Here is an 18,068-nt window from a genome sequence, read left to right as displayed (position 1 = left end):
TGAACCTACCTTTTCCAGTTGAGCTGGTGGTTAGAACTTGGTTCGTCAAGCTTGAGGCAGCCATGTAAACTGCTCATGTTGGATGGAGTGGCATTTGTCCTGCTTGAGGTAGACTTATTACAAAAGTTATATTTGTCTTTGGAACTCCTATGATGTAGAGTGGGAATGCTTGAGGTTATTTAGATATATTCTTGAATATGTAACTGTCTATTAAGGCTCCCGATTCAACAGGTGGATAAGTGGTGTGCAGTTCCCATCAACTGGTTAAGGAGTACAGTTTTTAATACTTTATGAAATATCAAGTGGGAACTTAAGTGTATTGGTTTAATTTAATCTTATTTCAGTGACAGCTGCCATGGTTTTGTTGGTGATGAAAATGAGTTGCCTCCATGCGACAACTATTGTGTGTGTAAAAGTAGCAGTGTGGACAATGCTGTTCAGCTCCACTCACCTTTGTGATAATGGAAGCCAACATGTAAATATCCCCCATTAAGTTTTATGGGTGTACTGCACAGCTTTCTTCAGCACAGAGTTAAATCTCACAGATGATTTTTATATGGCCAGCCAATACCTTTTTGCTTGTGTGCCTCTCACTGCTGTTGCAGCTTTTACGTTATTGCAGCCAAATTCTGCCTGAAGAGTAGAGTTCAGCTCACCAGTATAGCAGTGGTTGCAGATCTTTGCTTGGGCCATCCCCATATAGCAGAGTTCCAGTGCAATCAGTGGATTTTGACTTCCCTCAAACATGTGTATGTCTGCAGAGGATATAATCAAAAAAGGTCTGTGCTGCAACATTGTCTCAAATCACCTTGGAATAGCATAAGAAGCGTCAGCCTAAAATCAGTGCAAATTATGCCTTTTCCAATTTGACTGCCTGATTTCTGCACAGTGTCTCCTGTTCTTCAATAGAAAATGACAGATTTACCTGTCTCTCCATGTCATACCCCATGCCTTTGCATACTCCTAGATTGTTCTATCTGCAGCAGGTGAGGTTTTTAAAACCTCCTTGGACATCAGTATATACAATGCTAACATACACTATTAAGATGAAAAGTGAGCTGCTGTGTTTCCATGTGTTGTGGAAACCATGTTTGGTTGTTGGTTTTTTTTTCTTGTTTCTTTTGTGGAGGGGTGGGGTTTGTGGCTTTTTGGGTTTTTTTTTGGGTTTTTTTTGAAAATCAATGCCTGGTTTTTGGTAGCTGAAAAGTGCATTTAAGAAATGGAAAGAAAAATTAAACTGCCAGTACTCTTTATTCCTATATATATCTCACTCTCTGTATTTCAGAAAAAATGTAAAATAAAAGACTACACAGGCTCTTAGGACAAAAGATGAAGCTACTAGCCCAGAAAATGAATGGTCTGTTTCCCCCCTTTTTTTTTTTGCCTGTGAAGGACATGATGTTGAATATACAGAATACAGTTTATTTTTTAAAATTAATTGATTAAAAAGGCTGAAAAGCATATTCTTTTTAAAAACAAAATATGCATACCTGAGTAATTTTGTTTTTATTTCTTAATTCTATTAAACTTGAAGAATGATGTTCACATTGATTGGTAAAGAAGAGTGCTGTTTGTCAGTGAAGGGGAGGAGGGTTCTGAGCACTAGCTGCTTGTTCCTGTCATACCGAGAGCACTAATGGGCACCAGCTGGGCTGTAGCTATAGCAGCTTCACCACTTCAGCCTTGCACAGCACGAGCTGCTGTGGCAATGCTGCAGAAGGACCTCCTGTGCAGATTTAGGAAGTACACACTTCAGTTGTTGTTCCCTGGGCAACAGAATAACTGCAGACAGCTGGCTTTGCACCACCTGAGCTGATCAAAGAGCAAACCCTGTCAGGCACTGATACTTCAGCTCCTCCAGCTTCAATGTGAATGTCTGCAGGCAGTGATGTAGGAAGCATTGTCATCCAGGTTTCAAGGTTAAGCACATGGGAACAAAGTAGAATGACAGCAAAAAGTAATATGAAAACATCATTCCTGTAGATAGTACAGTCAGGTGTGTATAGCTAATGATGATCAAGAATTAATTTTAAAATATTAAATTACTGGTGTATTTATAAAATGTATATAAAATGTATTTTGGAATTATTCAAAAAGAGACTGGGAAGCTAACAATAATTGGCTGGAATTTGGGAGAAGGAAGAACAATCAAGGGTGATATATTGTGTGTTTCATTAGGAAAGACCATAAAGAATGATTGAATGCAAAGATTAAAGTGGTGTGTAAAGTGGTATTACTATGGAGGACCTATACCTGGTCTGCTGGAAGCTTCTGACAGTTCAGGACTGCAGCAACATGGCGGGTTTTATTCAGCAAGTAATGCCAGAAGCATGACAGGTGGATGAGTGAACAATAGTGAACTGTAATGTTGTCTGATGTGGAACCTGTATAATTCGGATTAGGAGCCACTCGAATATGTTGAATAAGAGTGGAGGGGTGAGAGGGGCAGGTGGTAGCTTTTCTTAAATGTCCATTTAAACTCTTTTCTTGTACTTCTTTTATATTATAGTAATATCTTCTTAACAGTTTGCTTGAGAGGTGACACCTTTCTAGAGGGGTGCTAACTTCTTAAAATATTGTTTTAAACTTTGTTGTGAAATAATAAAGATTGTTTTTAATTACTCCTCTTAAAATAAGTTTCTCCTTTATTTTTTTCAAATATCTGTTTTTCCTTCAAAAGGTAATAATAGCTTCCCTTTTGGAGAAGCAGCTCCAGTGAGTGAACAGGGTGAGCAATAATACTGAGTTTTAGCAAGTCCTAGATCTGCATTATTCCACACAAGGCGAACAGAGATGGTGTGTTTCTGAATGTATTTAGTCTTCGTTTGCTGAAACTGCAGAATATTGATTGGTATCCACACTTCCATTGAGGGTTGTGTTTTTATATTCCATATACTCTTTGGATTTTTTGTATTTCATATTTGTTTTAGTAATATTTGATTAAAGTCTCTCTAAAGTAATTTCAGGTGGGGGTTTTTTGCCTTTTGTTTTGTTGGGGATTTTCTTGGTTTGCTTTGAAGATTATTCTGGACTTTTCTTTGGTTAAAACTCAGACCACTAGACTTTGAAGTAGAAGAGTTTCTTTCTCTAGCTCTCTTACAAAAAACATATTTGAGGAGTGAGAATTTCAGTAATGCATGAGAAAATAATGAAATTACTGGGTTGTTTTCAATTGGAAAATCACAGGTCTAGCATAGCAAGTATGATATTTTGTTCATAATAATATAAAACCAAATAGAGGTCTAAGTAAGTGCCCTTACTCTCTATGGTGACAAATTAGACTGTGTATTTCTTATTTGGCTATTCTGATTTACTACATCAATCAGTCCAGATATCAATTGGTTTCTTAGTATGTTTACTGAGGTTTCATGTTAAGTCCTTTTTGAAGCTGTTATTTATTAAAAGGAATAAATTAAGAAGACTTTATAAACAGAATTTAAGATATTTGATGTTCAATTTTATTCTTTGTACTTTTGCAGTCTGTGTTATTTTCTGAAGGAATCTTTATAATAATTTTGAATTACTTAAAATTTTAGGTTCTTCTGTCTAAGTCTGGAAATGTTACAAAGCTTACTTCTTTCATTCTGCAAGTCCTCAACTATAGGAATTGCTGATGCAAAATCAAGAGCAGTATGAAGTGCCCAGGCTATCCCTTCTAGCTTAAAAACCTACCAGTTCATAAAAAATGGTAATTTTCTACAACAGCAGGAGTGACTTTCAGTGTCCTGAACAACTTGATTGCATCTGGAATCAGCAGTGTTCTTATTTCCATAGATATTTGTTTTTGTATCCAGTCCAGAAGTGATTGTGTAGTTTTTAAGGAATGTCTGCTGTCTACTGTGTTCCAGCAGCAGCAGTGCAGTGAATTGATTTCTTGTGCATGAAGGAACTCTATCAAAGAATAATAGGTACTTGTAGTTAACCTTACAGATGTGTTTCTTTCTGGACTCTGGTTAGTAACTTCCTGTTATTTTTAAATTTCAGGCAGATAATTTTTCCCCAGGCTTATTTCTTTATCTTAATTTAAGTTGGAGCAATTCTCCAAGGGGAACAGTGTTTGGAGGAAGATAAATGGGATGTCCCACCAATCTACAGCTTTTACCTTTTTTTCTGTGTTGGAACCAGCTGGTAGTATAAAGCTAAAAATTGTCATGGAAATAGTCCTCATTGAGCAGTTCTTTTGCGTGCTTCAGGGAAAATTGGTATTGATTGACCACATTGTGACCCTTAGCAAATTGTAGTCTGCATGCAGAGGGTTTTCTCACTTGCTCCATTTGTGAAGTAGACACCAAAGATGGCCTCATGTTCTATAGCCATTATTATCTCTTAGGCTTTGGCTGAATTCAACAAAGTTTGAACTCACCAAAGTTTATTTCTTACATTTGATTACTGTACCCTTATTGCTACCAACTTCATGCATAGTTGCTTCCTAATTCAGTTCTGTCAAAGTATAGGATTACTTGTTTATTCCTTAAATTCTGCTTTGCTTGTTTGTAAGCCAGGATCATTTCAACAGAACTGGGTAGATGAAACTGTGTGCAGTCACTCTGGTGTCCAGGAGATAATATTGGTGGACTTGGAGAAATGGTGCTTAACAGAGGGTTGTTGCAGTTGGAACAAGTACATTTAGCTCCGTCCTTAGCTATATGTAGCAAAAGATATACTGAAGATGTATGATAAATTAGATAAGGGATGAGGAGGAGCAAATATTTCCCCCTTTTGAATGAGGAAGAACAAATATGACAAAGATTCATTGTCTCATTTCTGGATCATTTTATGTGAACAATGTGTGAGGAATACGAGACATCCTTCTTAAAAGCTTTGACTTATTCCCTATGAAAGTTCAATAGTGCTTAGTAAACCTTTAACATTTTTCTTAATACATTCAGTGATAAAGCTTAAACAAAACCTTATCTATTCTCTTCTGCATTGGTGCTGTGACATAAATAAAAATTCTTGTTTAGGTATGAAGTAGGGATGCAAAAATGGTTTCAAACTATATAAAAGAGGCATTCCTTTTAAGGAAGGCGTAGAAGCACAGCATAGAGACACTATATGTTGAGCTTGGTTTTCTTTCTTTTACAGAATAACTGGCATTGCCACTTAAATATTAGTTTCACACTTGTCTTTTAGCATTTTAAAGAGATAAAATGAGAGCTGGTAGATAAAAACACTGTCATTTTTTATGCATATGTGCAGTAATGTGATGTGAAGATAGTTAAAGATGGGAAAACCTGGAGCTTCTCTTTGCCTGTAGGCATTCTAGATAAGGAGTGGCACTACAGAGATGGTTGTGAAATTACCTAGTAACACTGGATTTTTAAATTTTCATGTGATTACTTGGGACATAAGGCTACATGGGTAATGCCACAAATACTGTATACTGTTAATGAGCTTTTCATGTAGCCATGGGAAGCTTGTTGTGGGACTTTGATTTCTGTCTAGTGAGAGTTCCTGTTTGTGTTTATGGATTTCGGTAGTTTTGTAGCTAGTGGTTGTTCGATTAAGAGGAATGGTGACCTAGAAAAAGTTCCACTTAATCTATCAGAAGAGTGACACTTTAACTCAGCACTTAGATTTGACCTCTCTTTTACAAAGGAGAAAATTATATATTTTAAAAAGTTCCTTATATAAAGGTAAATTAAGCCTTCCTTAAGGCCTGCCATATTTAAAATTACTTCTCTGGGTGGCTGTGGAAATTCCATTTTGGTTTCACACATCTGAGAGTTACTAAAGTGTGAGAACTGTCCAAGGAGAAGTTAGTAGTGCTCTGAATAGTCTTTCTTCTCCAGATTTCAACCATGTATCTTATTCCAGAATTTCTCCAAAGTTTAAAATTAGAATATTTGCAATGCACATACAGTTCAAGATGGATGGACATTCAGCAGCTGGAGGGTGGTCTTTCACTTTCCCTCAGCATCACCAAACCCAGCTGAAAGCAGAGAATAATGTCTGTGCTGAGCGTCGAAGTTCCGTGTTTGTTGGCTTTTAGTATTATCCCTTTCTAATGTGCAATTTAATTTATCTCTCACCGCTCATTCCAGTGAAGTAAAAGAGGCATGGATTTGCACAAAATTCTGCATATGAAATTCTGCACCAACTTGTACTTCAGTTTTCAAACCTCCAAAGTGTTACAGGAGCCTGGATCACATCAAGTTTCTGGGGGATTTTCTGTCTCTCTATGTACACATACATATATGCTTATGCTTTGGCCTCCCTCACGTTGCCGCTGAAGATGAATAGATCACACAGACACAGGTCGAGGTGTGGTGAAAGGAAGAGAGTTTATTTTTCCTCCCAGGATTTATAGGCTTCTGACCACAGCCAGGGATTGGATGGTCAGGATAACACTTTCTCACTGCACTGGCCATGAGAGATGCCCATCACAAGATGTGTAACAGAAAGAATGTACACATATCTATGTTTACAGTTACTGTCCTGGGAAAGTCCTTAGAAAACCATGTCAGCAAGCTCAGAAGCTGAGTTTTCAGGGCGACACCCTCAGTCTTCAAAATAATGCTTGTTTAGTTGTTTTAGGCTTTTCAGTCTGGAAATCTAATTGTGCAAGGAACTAATATTCCAGTCTTAAGAAGGTAAAATGTCATTTCAAGGCTGTCCTTAAGATTGTGGTGCTGTGGTAAGAGGAAAGATGTCTTGAGAATGTGTTTCTTCTCACCTCCCTCCATGTAAAACCTTTGCCATGCAAGGCAGCAATACTTGAAATTTCAATCTTTTTATGGAGTATAAATTTGATATTGCACTTCACTCTTTGTTTTTCAGTCTTCCCTCAACTGATTTGGCCTATGTGGAAGTAATTTATTATTTGTTAAGGATGAGAATTCATATAATATGGTGCCAGTGTAGCTACTCATTTGTCTTGCTTAAGGCAGGAAAAGGAGAGCCCAGTACTGTGGAGTTTATTAAAGGGATTTGTTTTCTTTTCTTTCTGGTATTCAGAAGAAAGGTAAATTTATCCATTATATATTTTTAAGTTTGTTGCTTTATGTGTGTGTGTATATGATACGTTCTCACTGCTTCTTGAACAGATGCAGGGCATAGAAATGTTAATACATGTGTTCCAAGTTTTACCAACCACAGTTTGACATAATTTGGGACTACCTAGCTATCTACTTGCAAGAAATGTTGAAACCATAAGAATGTGGTCTGCTGTAACTTTTCAGAAAAAATATGGTGTAGGAGGTGGTTATGCAAATTTTACAGGCAGTGTCACAATTATCTGAGAATTTTAAGAAAAGTGGAATAACAGCAGATTTTTGTAAATGAAATAAAAAGTCTGAATTGAAACAGAATCAGGATAATGAATGATCAGTGTTGGATATTTCTGTATATGTCACACATGAGAGTGGAAAGGCCCTCTTTGGTTTCTGTATTCAGACACCTGCTATGTAAGATGACCTTCATAATCTCATTGTACTTAAATATATTCTAGTAGGAGTAATTTTAAATTTATCAAAACTGAACAGTACTTAAAATCAGTCTGATCCTTTTCAAAATCTGGCTGCATAAAAATTTCTCTTTGTTAGCTAGATTGTCAGAAACAACAAAAAAATCCTCAAAAAACATCAAAAAATCTTCTGAACCAAGCAAACCCAAAACACACCCCTCCATCCCAAAACTACTTCAGAAATGATAGCTGATTCTTTGTTTTTAATTATATCATAGATTGTACCGTAAATTTTAAGAATTTATCTCACCACTGATTACGAGTTGAAACTTTGTTGGTTAAATTTCAACTAAAAAGAAAAAGGTAGTTTTTATTAGGTAATTCTTGGGGAAGATAGGACCTATCAGTGCATTGAAAAGTGTTTTGTGCAGGCCACTTTTTTAAGTTTTATTATTCTCTTTCCCAAATATTAAGTTTCTTTGTGTCATTTTAAGATTCTCTTTAGATTTGCAGTGGAGTTCTGGAGAGGAAAGATGGCTTGATGAACATGTAGTTTGTTTTCCATGATTTGCTTCTATGGTTCTCTGCCATGATCTTGATAATAGTGGAAAAGCTAATGCTTTATATGCGTGGTACAGACCTTTTAGAACTTACAATCTACCAGACACTGTTCATTACTGTTCTGTCACATTGAAGTGAAACATTTGATAAATCTCCCCTTCTTATTGCACTCTAAGTTATTTATTACTTGCATGGTGTACAAAGGACACTGTGTGTGGGTTTGCCCCGTGCCAAGGAAAGGTAGCCATCCACTGCTGCTTTCTTCTCTTTCTCAGTGGCATGCGGATCTAGAGTAAACAATTTGCCTGAAATGATTCAGAAATAGCTGTTTAGTTAGCATGCTCTGCAATTAGCACAAGTTCAATTAAGTGTTAATAAATAAGGGATTTTCTATCATCTTTAGATGTATGGTCTCTTTTTACTGTATTTGACTCAAATATCCAGTGATTGTGTGTTCTGAATTCATATAAAGTCCTCCTCCTATCCCTTTTCTGTCACAGAAATGGCCTTTTTTCCCCTTTTTTTCCTACAGGTTTGACCTAACTACCTTTTTTTTTTATTATTTTATTTAATATGTCTGCATTTTAAACACTCTTGTATTCAGGACTTAATATATATCAGATACTCTTCGTCCTATTCTGTGTTGTTTGGGTGCCTTTTTTTCTATATAGAGTATCCAGATTGGTGATATTTGTAATACCTGGTTTTTTCTCCATTGCTACGATTTTAGCCTGAGAAGGCCTTTTCAGTGTCTTTCCCTCCCCTTGAAAACACTCTCCTTACAGTTACTGCCATTTTCCTTTCCACTGATGAAGCTGGTCACAATTGCTCAGGGCTCTATAATCAGATGCTCTTGACTAAAATCAGCTAAAATGTGCTTTCAGATAGAGGCCTCTAAAATTATCTCAGAACAGAAAATGTATCTTTCCTTGCTGCTTATCTTCTGGACTTCTCATTTAGCTCATCTCACAGCCGGCGGTCACTCCCCTGCTTTTGCTTACCATGGCTGTGACTGGTTCCTTTGTTTCTGCTGGAGTGGATCACACCAACCCGTTCACCTTCAGTGAACCTGGGACCAGTGGCTGGAACAGCATCAACATATGCACTGCTGCTCTGGTCTCCTCCCATTCTGCACTGCTACAAATTGCTATATTGGGTGATGGGCAATGCCATATGTGCACAGACCGTATGGTATTTTCTCCTCAATCTACAGTTGTCTTGTTCTTCATAACTTGTAATACTTGGCTATATGCATGTTAGTTCAGTTCGTCTTTTTTTGGAAGCCGTTTTTATTTGCTGGGGTTAGAGGCATGTACTTACATGAGAAACATAATTTTGCAATAAACAGTTACAGGTAATAAAGGATGTGAGACAGTTCTCTGGATTAAACTGAAGATAGCTGTTAAAAGAAAATGTTTAAATGATGTCTGTATCTTTACTGTTTAGGAATCAAGCAGTGTAACTTGTGGGTCATTTTCATTAGCATTAGTATGGGGAATGAAACTTGGAAAATGTGTGTCTCAAAGAGTTTTCATGAGCACTGAATTTTCCTTTTGTTCAGGGAGACACACATTAAATTGTGCTAATTAGGAGTTTTGCAGCAACTTGACTGCTAACTTGAGGTCTGTGTCTGTAGCCACATTCTGCATTCTTTGAATTCATCTCGGTATTATATTTTTAAATATTTCAAACAGCAGATGTGCATTGCTTATAGATTTGTGTAAATGTTGGTGCAGTGTGTACGAAATACGTCTCCCATACAATGATCTGTTGACATTATTCTCTGTTGCTTAGCTTCAGACACTAAAGTCATGACATGTGCTGCTGTTTGGAGGATGCCGAAGGAATTGGAATCAGGCAGTCATGAATCCCCTGATGATTCATCAAGCAACACTCAAACCCTGGAGCTACTCTGTCACCTTGACAACACAGCCCATGGCAATATGGCCTGGTAGGATTCTGCATATTTTATACTCCTAGAAAAAGCCTGAAGGATAGACCCATGCTGTTAGTTTTGTTCAGATTTATATTATAGAAACTATGCTATGCACTTTAAAAGTATTCCATCTTAAAAAAAAAAAAAAAAGTATAAATGGGATTTTTAGTCCCAGATGTTTCATAGATTAAAAACATTTATTATAGTCCTGCAAACACATATGGAGTAACAGCCTGTGTACTGTTTGAAAGTGTTTTTCCCCACCTGCCCCCATCTAAAGCCTTTATTGCATAAAGGTGTAATACTTAGAATTTGAGTCTTTTAATGGACTATAAATTTGATCTTGCACAGAAGTTTTTCTTTTCTAGTCTTCACTCAACTGATTTAGCGTAAGTGTGAGTAATTTATTGTTTCATAAGGATAAGAATTCATTATGTTATATGGTGCCTGTGTAACTACTCTTTATCTGTTGTATAAGTTAAGACAAGGAGAGCTGAGATATAGCAGAGGTTATAACAGAGGTTTGTTTCCCTTTCTGTTATTTAAAAGAAAGTTATATTTGTTCATTGTGTGTTCTCAAGTTTGGTGCTTTATGGATGTGTGTATATGATATGCTCTCACTGCTTCCTGACCAGATGCAGGGCATATCTTAAGTTTTAAATATCCATTTCTAGACACAGATTTCTAGTTTGAGTATTGCAGATTAAATTTTAACCAAAGAAAAAGGGCAAATTGAAGGTAATATTTATTAGGTGATTCTTGAAAAGATAAGACATACCAGTGCATTCAAAAATGTATAGATGACTTTTTTTCTAAGATATGGGTTTTCTGAATGTTAAATTTCTTCATAGTAGTATCCTTTAATTCTTTGCTACATACTTTGATTATTACATACCTGGTAATTATTTTATTATTTTAATTCAGTTTTTATTGTTGATGCTTTTTTGCTATTTAATATTCCCAAGTATATTGGAGAGATTTTGTTGTTTGTTTTAATCTTTATCTTTTACCCTTTTAAGTTTTGTGCTTTTTGTTATATAATTTTCCATAATTGGTTTCTATCTGATGTTGGAATGCCAGAACTTTGTATAGTAGCTAGATAACTAAAGGAGGAATAGGAGGCACATCACTGCTTTTTATCAGGATGCAAATTATATGAATGCCCAGAATAATTTCTTTTCCACTAATAACAGTTTATAACAAGCTCATGTGCAGTTTTCAGTCATCTGCTATCTGATTTTGTTCAGTACTTAGTGCTTAGAAATATCTGCTACTATTTAATGCCCTTTATCTATGTGCATATGTATATATATGCATAGAGATTTGAAAATGTCCTGTGTTACAGAGAGATAAAAGGTGTAAACAGAATGCTTGGCATTCGTACTCCTCACATCATCTCAGGCAAGCACAGCTAAGTTAGAGGATTTTGTTTTAGAGTAGTCTTTTCTATTCCTGTCTCACTCATATTGGACACAGCTCACAAATGAGTAAATTAGGCCTTTTGTGCTAAATGTGTCAGAGACCACACCCCACTTACTGGTGTGTAGGCTACAACTAGCAATCTTTGTATTGCACTTAGGTGTTTCGCAAAACAGGAAGCTATTTAGACACTACAGGTTCAGTACCTGAAACGAAATATAAATCAGAAAAGCAGTTTTCTTCAATGCAAAGTGTAAATACTTTTCAAACCACAATGTAAGACCGCCATTCTAGTGTACACAATCACTATGAGATCAGTGGTGGTCTGGCACCATATACTTGCAGTAAGAAGGATCTGTATTTGCCTTGCCACTAAAGCATGGCTACCCTTTCCATTTTGCCAGGAAAACCACAGGCTGAACACTGGACCTGAGTTAGTGTGACCATGTGCACATTAAGGAGGTTGTTTAATCCACAGCATGCAGTTGAGCAGTGTGAATGCAGCCATGAATGGTTGGATACAGGCCTCATTTTTTAAGTTAATTTTGAATAGTATTTGTCAAAATACATGCTAAAAAAAATAAATAAAAGATGGACTTCTATCCTTATGTGCTGGGCCTGGAAGAGTGGGCAGAGATGCCTGTACAGTTTAAAGATGCAGAGTGTAATGCTGGTGTCAACCTTTGTGACAGGGACTCCAGAGAGCAGCTCTGAGAAGATATCAGAAAGATATCTGGAAGATATTTTTTGTGAGTCTTGGTATCCATAGCACAGATGCTTCATGAGATTTATGGATCTAGTTGCAGATCATAAGTAATTGAGTTTTAATTGTAAAACAGGAAGAAAAACAAAACTATCTTGAACATGCAACTGGTCATGCACTCTGGCATCTACTACCCTCCTCAGGGCTTTATTTGCTTGTAGTGTTTCTCATGTTTACCCTGCTCTGCTTTGTTCCTTATCATCCTTTATTCAAGGTAAGCCTGGTAGCTGAAAAAATACCTCACAGAATTTTCTGTTTCTAGTATCATGCACTAGGAAACACAAGGGAAGGATTTTTTCCAGGTCTGGTGTGTCAGGTGTTGGTTCTGTTCAACTCTGTACTGATGATAAGATCTGATTCTGCATTTTTTTACCATTATCTCATCTCCTTTATGGAATGCTGTGCTCCAACGTCTCTGAAATTTCTCACTAAAAACCAGCAAAGACATATTTAATACCAGTTCTCTTTTGTGAACCAAGATCAAAAGTGTTTTCAATCGATTGTGACTAAAATCTTAAACTTTGCTGGTGTGTGACTGAACACTGTGCTCCTCCCACTCAAGTTATTGAAATAATTTTCTAGTCTTGACAAAACCTTTGGCAAAAATCTAATCTCCAAGACAGAACAGGTGAGTGAAAAAGAAATTTGCTTTTCTACAGTTTCATTTTATCTGGATTGAATGAGGTACTGTGTTTAAAAATGAAGCATACCCCATTCATTTTTAGTTACTGAGATTGTTTACTGACTCCAAGCTTTGAATTTGGGACTCATCATTTTTACTCAAACTCTTGTATGGCATAAAGAGAGTTCAGAAAATTAAACAGATGCTTAAATTAAGCCAACAAATAGGCTTGTTGATTGTTCTGTTTGATTCTAGCCTAAGATTTCTTCATCCTCTGCCTGCTGTTCCTCATATAAGCCAAAATGGAAAGATTTCAGCAAAAATCCTGAGTGAATTACTTTCAGTGTGGTAAACCCCAGATACAGAAACTTGTGTGTTTAGAAAGGCAAAAAGCTTCTTCAATAAAGTCTTTCTGTAGATAAGTATATATATTCACACAGAGTTAAGCCCACATAACAGTAAGTATGTTGATCTATGCAATGTTGTAAGATTCAGTTAAAGGAGCTTTCCACTGGGTATCTTGTAAGAAGCGATCACAGGTTGTGTCTGCATAGGAGAGCCCACAGAAATGGGACAGCAGTTAATGAGGTTTTGATTATTCCTCTGAGTGCAGATTGGAGGAATCCCCTAAATTCTTGTCTGTTAAACCCCTGAAGACTTGTATTTTAGTATTTAGAACAGTAACCTACTGTTCTACTTCTCTCTCAGTTTTGCTGCAGACTTTTTTGGTAGACTTGACAGAATAGTCCTTGGAGAAGGAAGATACTACAAGCCATAAGAGAAAGTATAATCTCTGAGATCTTGAATTTGTAACACAGCAGAGAGATCCTCTTCCATCAGCTGGAGGCAGGCTTGCTTCTCAATGTTTAACATCCTACTTTTTTCTTTCCAAAGGTTGCATATATAAAATAGGGTGGATCCTGTTCAGTACTAAGCTATGTGTTTCAAAAGAGAGGGGAACAGGTGAAGTAAGTTAGATTGTGATCTACGGAGTAAATGTGGAATAAAATGAAAATAAGTAAGGGGAAAGTGTTAGATGAACAGTGAAATACAACTGTAAAGGGAAAATGAATGGAGGTTACAGAGACAATATAAGTGGAGGCTCAGTTCTCAGAAGGTGAGGAATGAAGAATTCCTGTTTTATATAGAAAACAAGAGCTGCTAAAAGTTTGTTTGAAAGGGATGAATGTGTTAGGAATAATGATAGATTATTTCATTAGGCTTCTCTACTAGCTCAGGTTTTTTTTTTTGTGTATCCCACTCAATCAATTCTAGATATGAACATGCAAATATTACCACATCTAAGACAGTGTAGGAAGAAAAATTATAAATTTTTCAGAGTCACAGATGTTTCAGAACTCGAGGATGTTTATCACTAAAATATTAAATTAGAACTTTGAACTCACAAAGGAGAAAGTTATTATAAATGAGCTATTCCCACAGATTTTAAATACTTAGATTTTATTTGGTATTTCATTGAAGGTCTGTAAATAGAGTACAGAGAAGCATCGTCTCTTCCTTGGCCATACACAGTACAAATCAACCTCATTAAGGCTGGCTTTTTACAGAAGTACAAAATTTGCTCTTATAGTCCTTTCAATTGAGTAGAGATTTAATTAATTTAAGGTGAAGAATAATCTATACTTAACATTTTATTGCTTTCAGTTTTATCATGTTCATTCCATTAATGCACACAGTCACCTGATCAAAGTTAGGCTCATTTGTAATTGATACCCTGAAGACAGATTACTGAAATCTAGTAGCATTTTACTTATGTTTTTGGCCATTAAATTTATTAAAAAAAAAAAATCCATCAGAAGACAAGCCACTCCAAAACATTTTCAAGTAAAAAATCCAAAAAGTAGGAGAATCTGAAACTCAAGAGAAAAGTGAAAGTGGCGTTTTTTCAGGGCTCTTACACTTGCATGCGTTATTCAGGTATCACTTCTTTTTCCTTCACGATGTTGGTAAAGTTACTTCTACAGTACTCCTCTATAGGCTTCAGGATATATGTGTAAAAGTTCTGCCCTAGGGTTTCATTAAAAAAAAAAAAGTCTAAAACAATTTAATAGTCTGTAGCTAATGAATATAAACCTGAAATTAACAATACTTTTAGAAGGATTGTATGGTCTTGAATATGTTTTATTGCAAAAACATGTAATAAATGCAGTAATAAGTTTTTTAACATTAACACTTCATACGTCACAGTACCAGAAATATGATTGTGAGGACAGAGCTCCCTCTGATATTTGTATAGAGGTTTCTTTGAGAGTGTCAGGACTGTCAGCTGCATATTCTGGTGTATAAACTGAACTTTGTATTTTCTGGGGGCAAGGGTTTTGTAACAGCTGCCCAGCAGATATTAATTTTATCTTCACAAGATGCACAAAATTTCAGAGCTGTGTGAAATTATCAGCATTTAAGAATAATTCTACCACACTTGATTCATTCTACATATTCCATCAGCTACTTCTGATGCTACAGTAAGTAAAGAGACAGGTTTTTTTTACTTGCTAAGTGACAAGTTGTAGTTTCAATGGAAATGTATTTTAACAGCTGCTTATCTGTGCTGATAATGCCCTTTGTATTCTGATCCATTCTAAATTGGTAAAAGTTTAAACTGTATTTATGTCCCTGCACTCTTCATAATTCCATGTAATCCTGAATTCTTCATGGGATTTTCTTCTCTTGAATCTTTTATACTTCTTTATTGTAAATAAAATCATCTATTATATATAAATCCAAATGTTCAGTGTTCAACCATTAGTTGTCTTTCTTACATTTTCTCTCTCCTTTTCCACTTTTGCCATCCTCTAAAATATGTCTCAAACCAGCAGAGTAATTTAGAGCATTATTTTTTTCATTTTCATTCCCTTGAATGTTTGTGGTAATTTTGAGTGGTTAGTATTGTGCAATTTTAGAACTTTAAGCTCTTCAATGTAATCACTTTTTCTAGAGAATAAATGCGATTCATTAATTGGATACTGAAGTAATAGAACTCTGTATTATATGCCCTGTTTATTATGTTAGCTTTTAATCAGAATTTGTTTGACTTTACTCATGTAAAACAGAGGGAAACTTAGACAAACTAAAATCTGAAGCAAATATGAAAGGGAAAAATATTTATTAATTTTTTTAAACTTACTATATGTCTTTAGTTAACTTATAACTTCTGATAAGTTATATAGATTCCATATGCTTGAATGAAAATTAGTTTTTATGAGCCGTTGCAGTTGTTTGTGTTTAGTTTGGATTCATAAATCATGATATGTATAAAATAGTGCAGAAATTATGTTACCCTACAAGGGAAAAAAAAAAAGAGGTTTGTAGAGTACTATTTCATTTCTCCATCCAAATTGAACATAGTTTAGTTTCTGTTCTCGCTATTTTTAAGAGGGGATTTCTTCCCCTTTGTAATGTCACTTAAGTTATTCATGCCACTAAAAAAGAGAGGGTTGAGGTCTGCCTCAACTGATTTTGCAGGTGAAATAGATACTTCTTTCTATTATGCTACAATTCTATTTATTCTAATAGTTTTACTTTCAGTCTTCCTGAATTGCTAAAAATGTTAGTGGAAAATGTTAAAGAAAAACGGTGTTGCAGAACTGTGAAAAAATTAGTTATGCAGGAAAAATTTGAATGTTCATGAGGAACTAACTGAACAGGTGCCCCTGTTTTCCTGGTATCAGACTCCAGTTTGCTCTCCAAAACCCCATTAAGCATTTATTATTTAGAGTATTTATCCCTTAGAGTAGAATTCTTTCCAGCACAGTATTCTGGGATGAGTATAGATGTGGCAATGTTGCTGCTGACACTTCCTTACATAGTAGTTAAAAATTCAGGGTTTTGAAATGTCCTTTGGATATCTATTGAATGAAAAATATTGACCATTGTACATTTGTGATTAAGTGCATATATTTGGTAAAATGCCTCTCATTGTATGAGAATTTTGAGATGAAGTGTAACTTCTGTTCCCTGCAGCAGAATTCCATACACTGTAAAATAGCCAGAACTGATTTCATTCAGAAATGTGGCTGTTCTGTAGAGCACTTGGGTAGGGAACAAGAACTGTGGGTTCGAGGTTGTACTTGGTTTGATCTCCTGTCTCTTAGAATTAATGTCCTGCTTATGTGATAGGCAAGAGTCATCTTTAAATTGGAATCATTTTAATGCAAAGAAGGCACAATATTTGAGTTCTTAATATGTGATTTTTTCTAGTGGGCTACATGGAAGCTGCAGGATGGTCTGCTGAGTTACTAAATGCATGGGTATATTTTCCATTTTTCAGTGCATGAGAGTTTTCAGTCTAGCAAAACTTTTCCATTTATAGAAATAAATAGTTGTCACTTCTGTAATTGCAGTTAAGCAGCAGTTAATGCTTGCTTTGTCCAACACTTGTGGCTTAACATGCAGTTCATGTCGATGAAAGTGATTGTGTGTTGCTTTTTTCCTCCTTAATCTATAATGGAGGACTTTGAATTGTACATTTGTAAAAGCTCAGTTCGTTTATTGATAAAGGTGTTAACTATCTTTTCAGAATAGAAGAAGATAATGGGGTCCTTTCATGTGTGCATTTGAGTGAATATTTTAAATACTCTTATTTTTTTCTAAGGTAATGTTCTCTGTAGGATTTAATTTTATTCTTTATACCAAAAACTACTAGCTGCAAGCTTAATTGAAGCATCCTGAGTTAGATGATAACAAAATAGGGTAAAATGCAACATGTATAATTGCTTGTCTTCTGTTTATAGATTATTTAAAGAGCAGCCCTGAAGTTGCCACTCAGTTTCTGAGTGGCAACTGTGAATTTGATGACTGTCTTGTCCATTTATGAAAACTGTGTCAGCAACTGTTGGCACACTGAGGAAAATGGTACTGCCTGGTTTATTTATTTTCCTTTTTAGACATTATCACTACCTCTGCTGGGCTGAAAACTGTTCTAAATGTAAACTTAAGTTTCTCTGAAATTTTTATCTTGCTTCAAAAGTAACTTTTTCTTTTCACTCACCAATATTTCCTGCCCTCCTCCATAGTATTTCATGTTTAACGTTCAGTCCTGAGTACAGAACATTGCTGAACATGTTACAAATGGAGATTTGAGCAACCTTTGCTTAAGATTGCAAAATCTGAATGAATGATCACTACCACCACACCCATAAACTAAAAATGAAATACAGGTAAAATGGGCATCTTACAAGGATAGACTGAACATTGGAGAGACCTTTTCATTGCATGGTATGTCAGCTCTGTTATAATTGGCTCTAATTACAGCACACTGTATTCAGCTGTAAAAATTCTTTTATCTTGAAGTTCAGTGATGCTAGAAGATGTGAAATTTCTTCCTACCTTTGAAAACATCAAA

The 18,068-nt window shown here is 35.7% G+C and overlaps 1 protein-coding gene across 1 annotated transcript in view; it reads left to right on the top strand.

Moving 5' to 3' along the window:
* EIPR1 (EARP complex and GARP complex interacting protein 1) overlaps nt 1-18,068 on the top strand; it is a 74,808-nt gene that overhangs the window by 26,869 nt on the left and 29,871 nt on the right. Inside the window, exon 4 of the mRNA XM_015622685.3 lies at nt 9,761-9,917. Within this exon, the coding sequence (XP_015478171.1) occupies nt 9,761-9,917 (157 nt within the window). The remainder of the gene's footprint in view (nt 1-9,760; nt 9,918-18,068) is intronic.

The sequence above is a fragment of the Parus major genome, chromosome 3, assembly GCF_001522545.3.
Source record: "Parus major isolate Abel chromosome 3, Parus_major1.1, whole genome shotgun sequence".
NCBI lineage: Eukaryota > Metazoa > Chordata > Aves > Passeriformes > Paridae > Parus > Parus major.
Note: the sequence above shows the minus strand (reverse complement) of the source record. Positions and strands in the feature narration are given on the sequence as shown.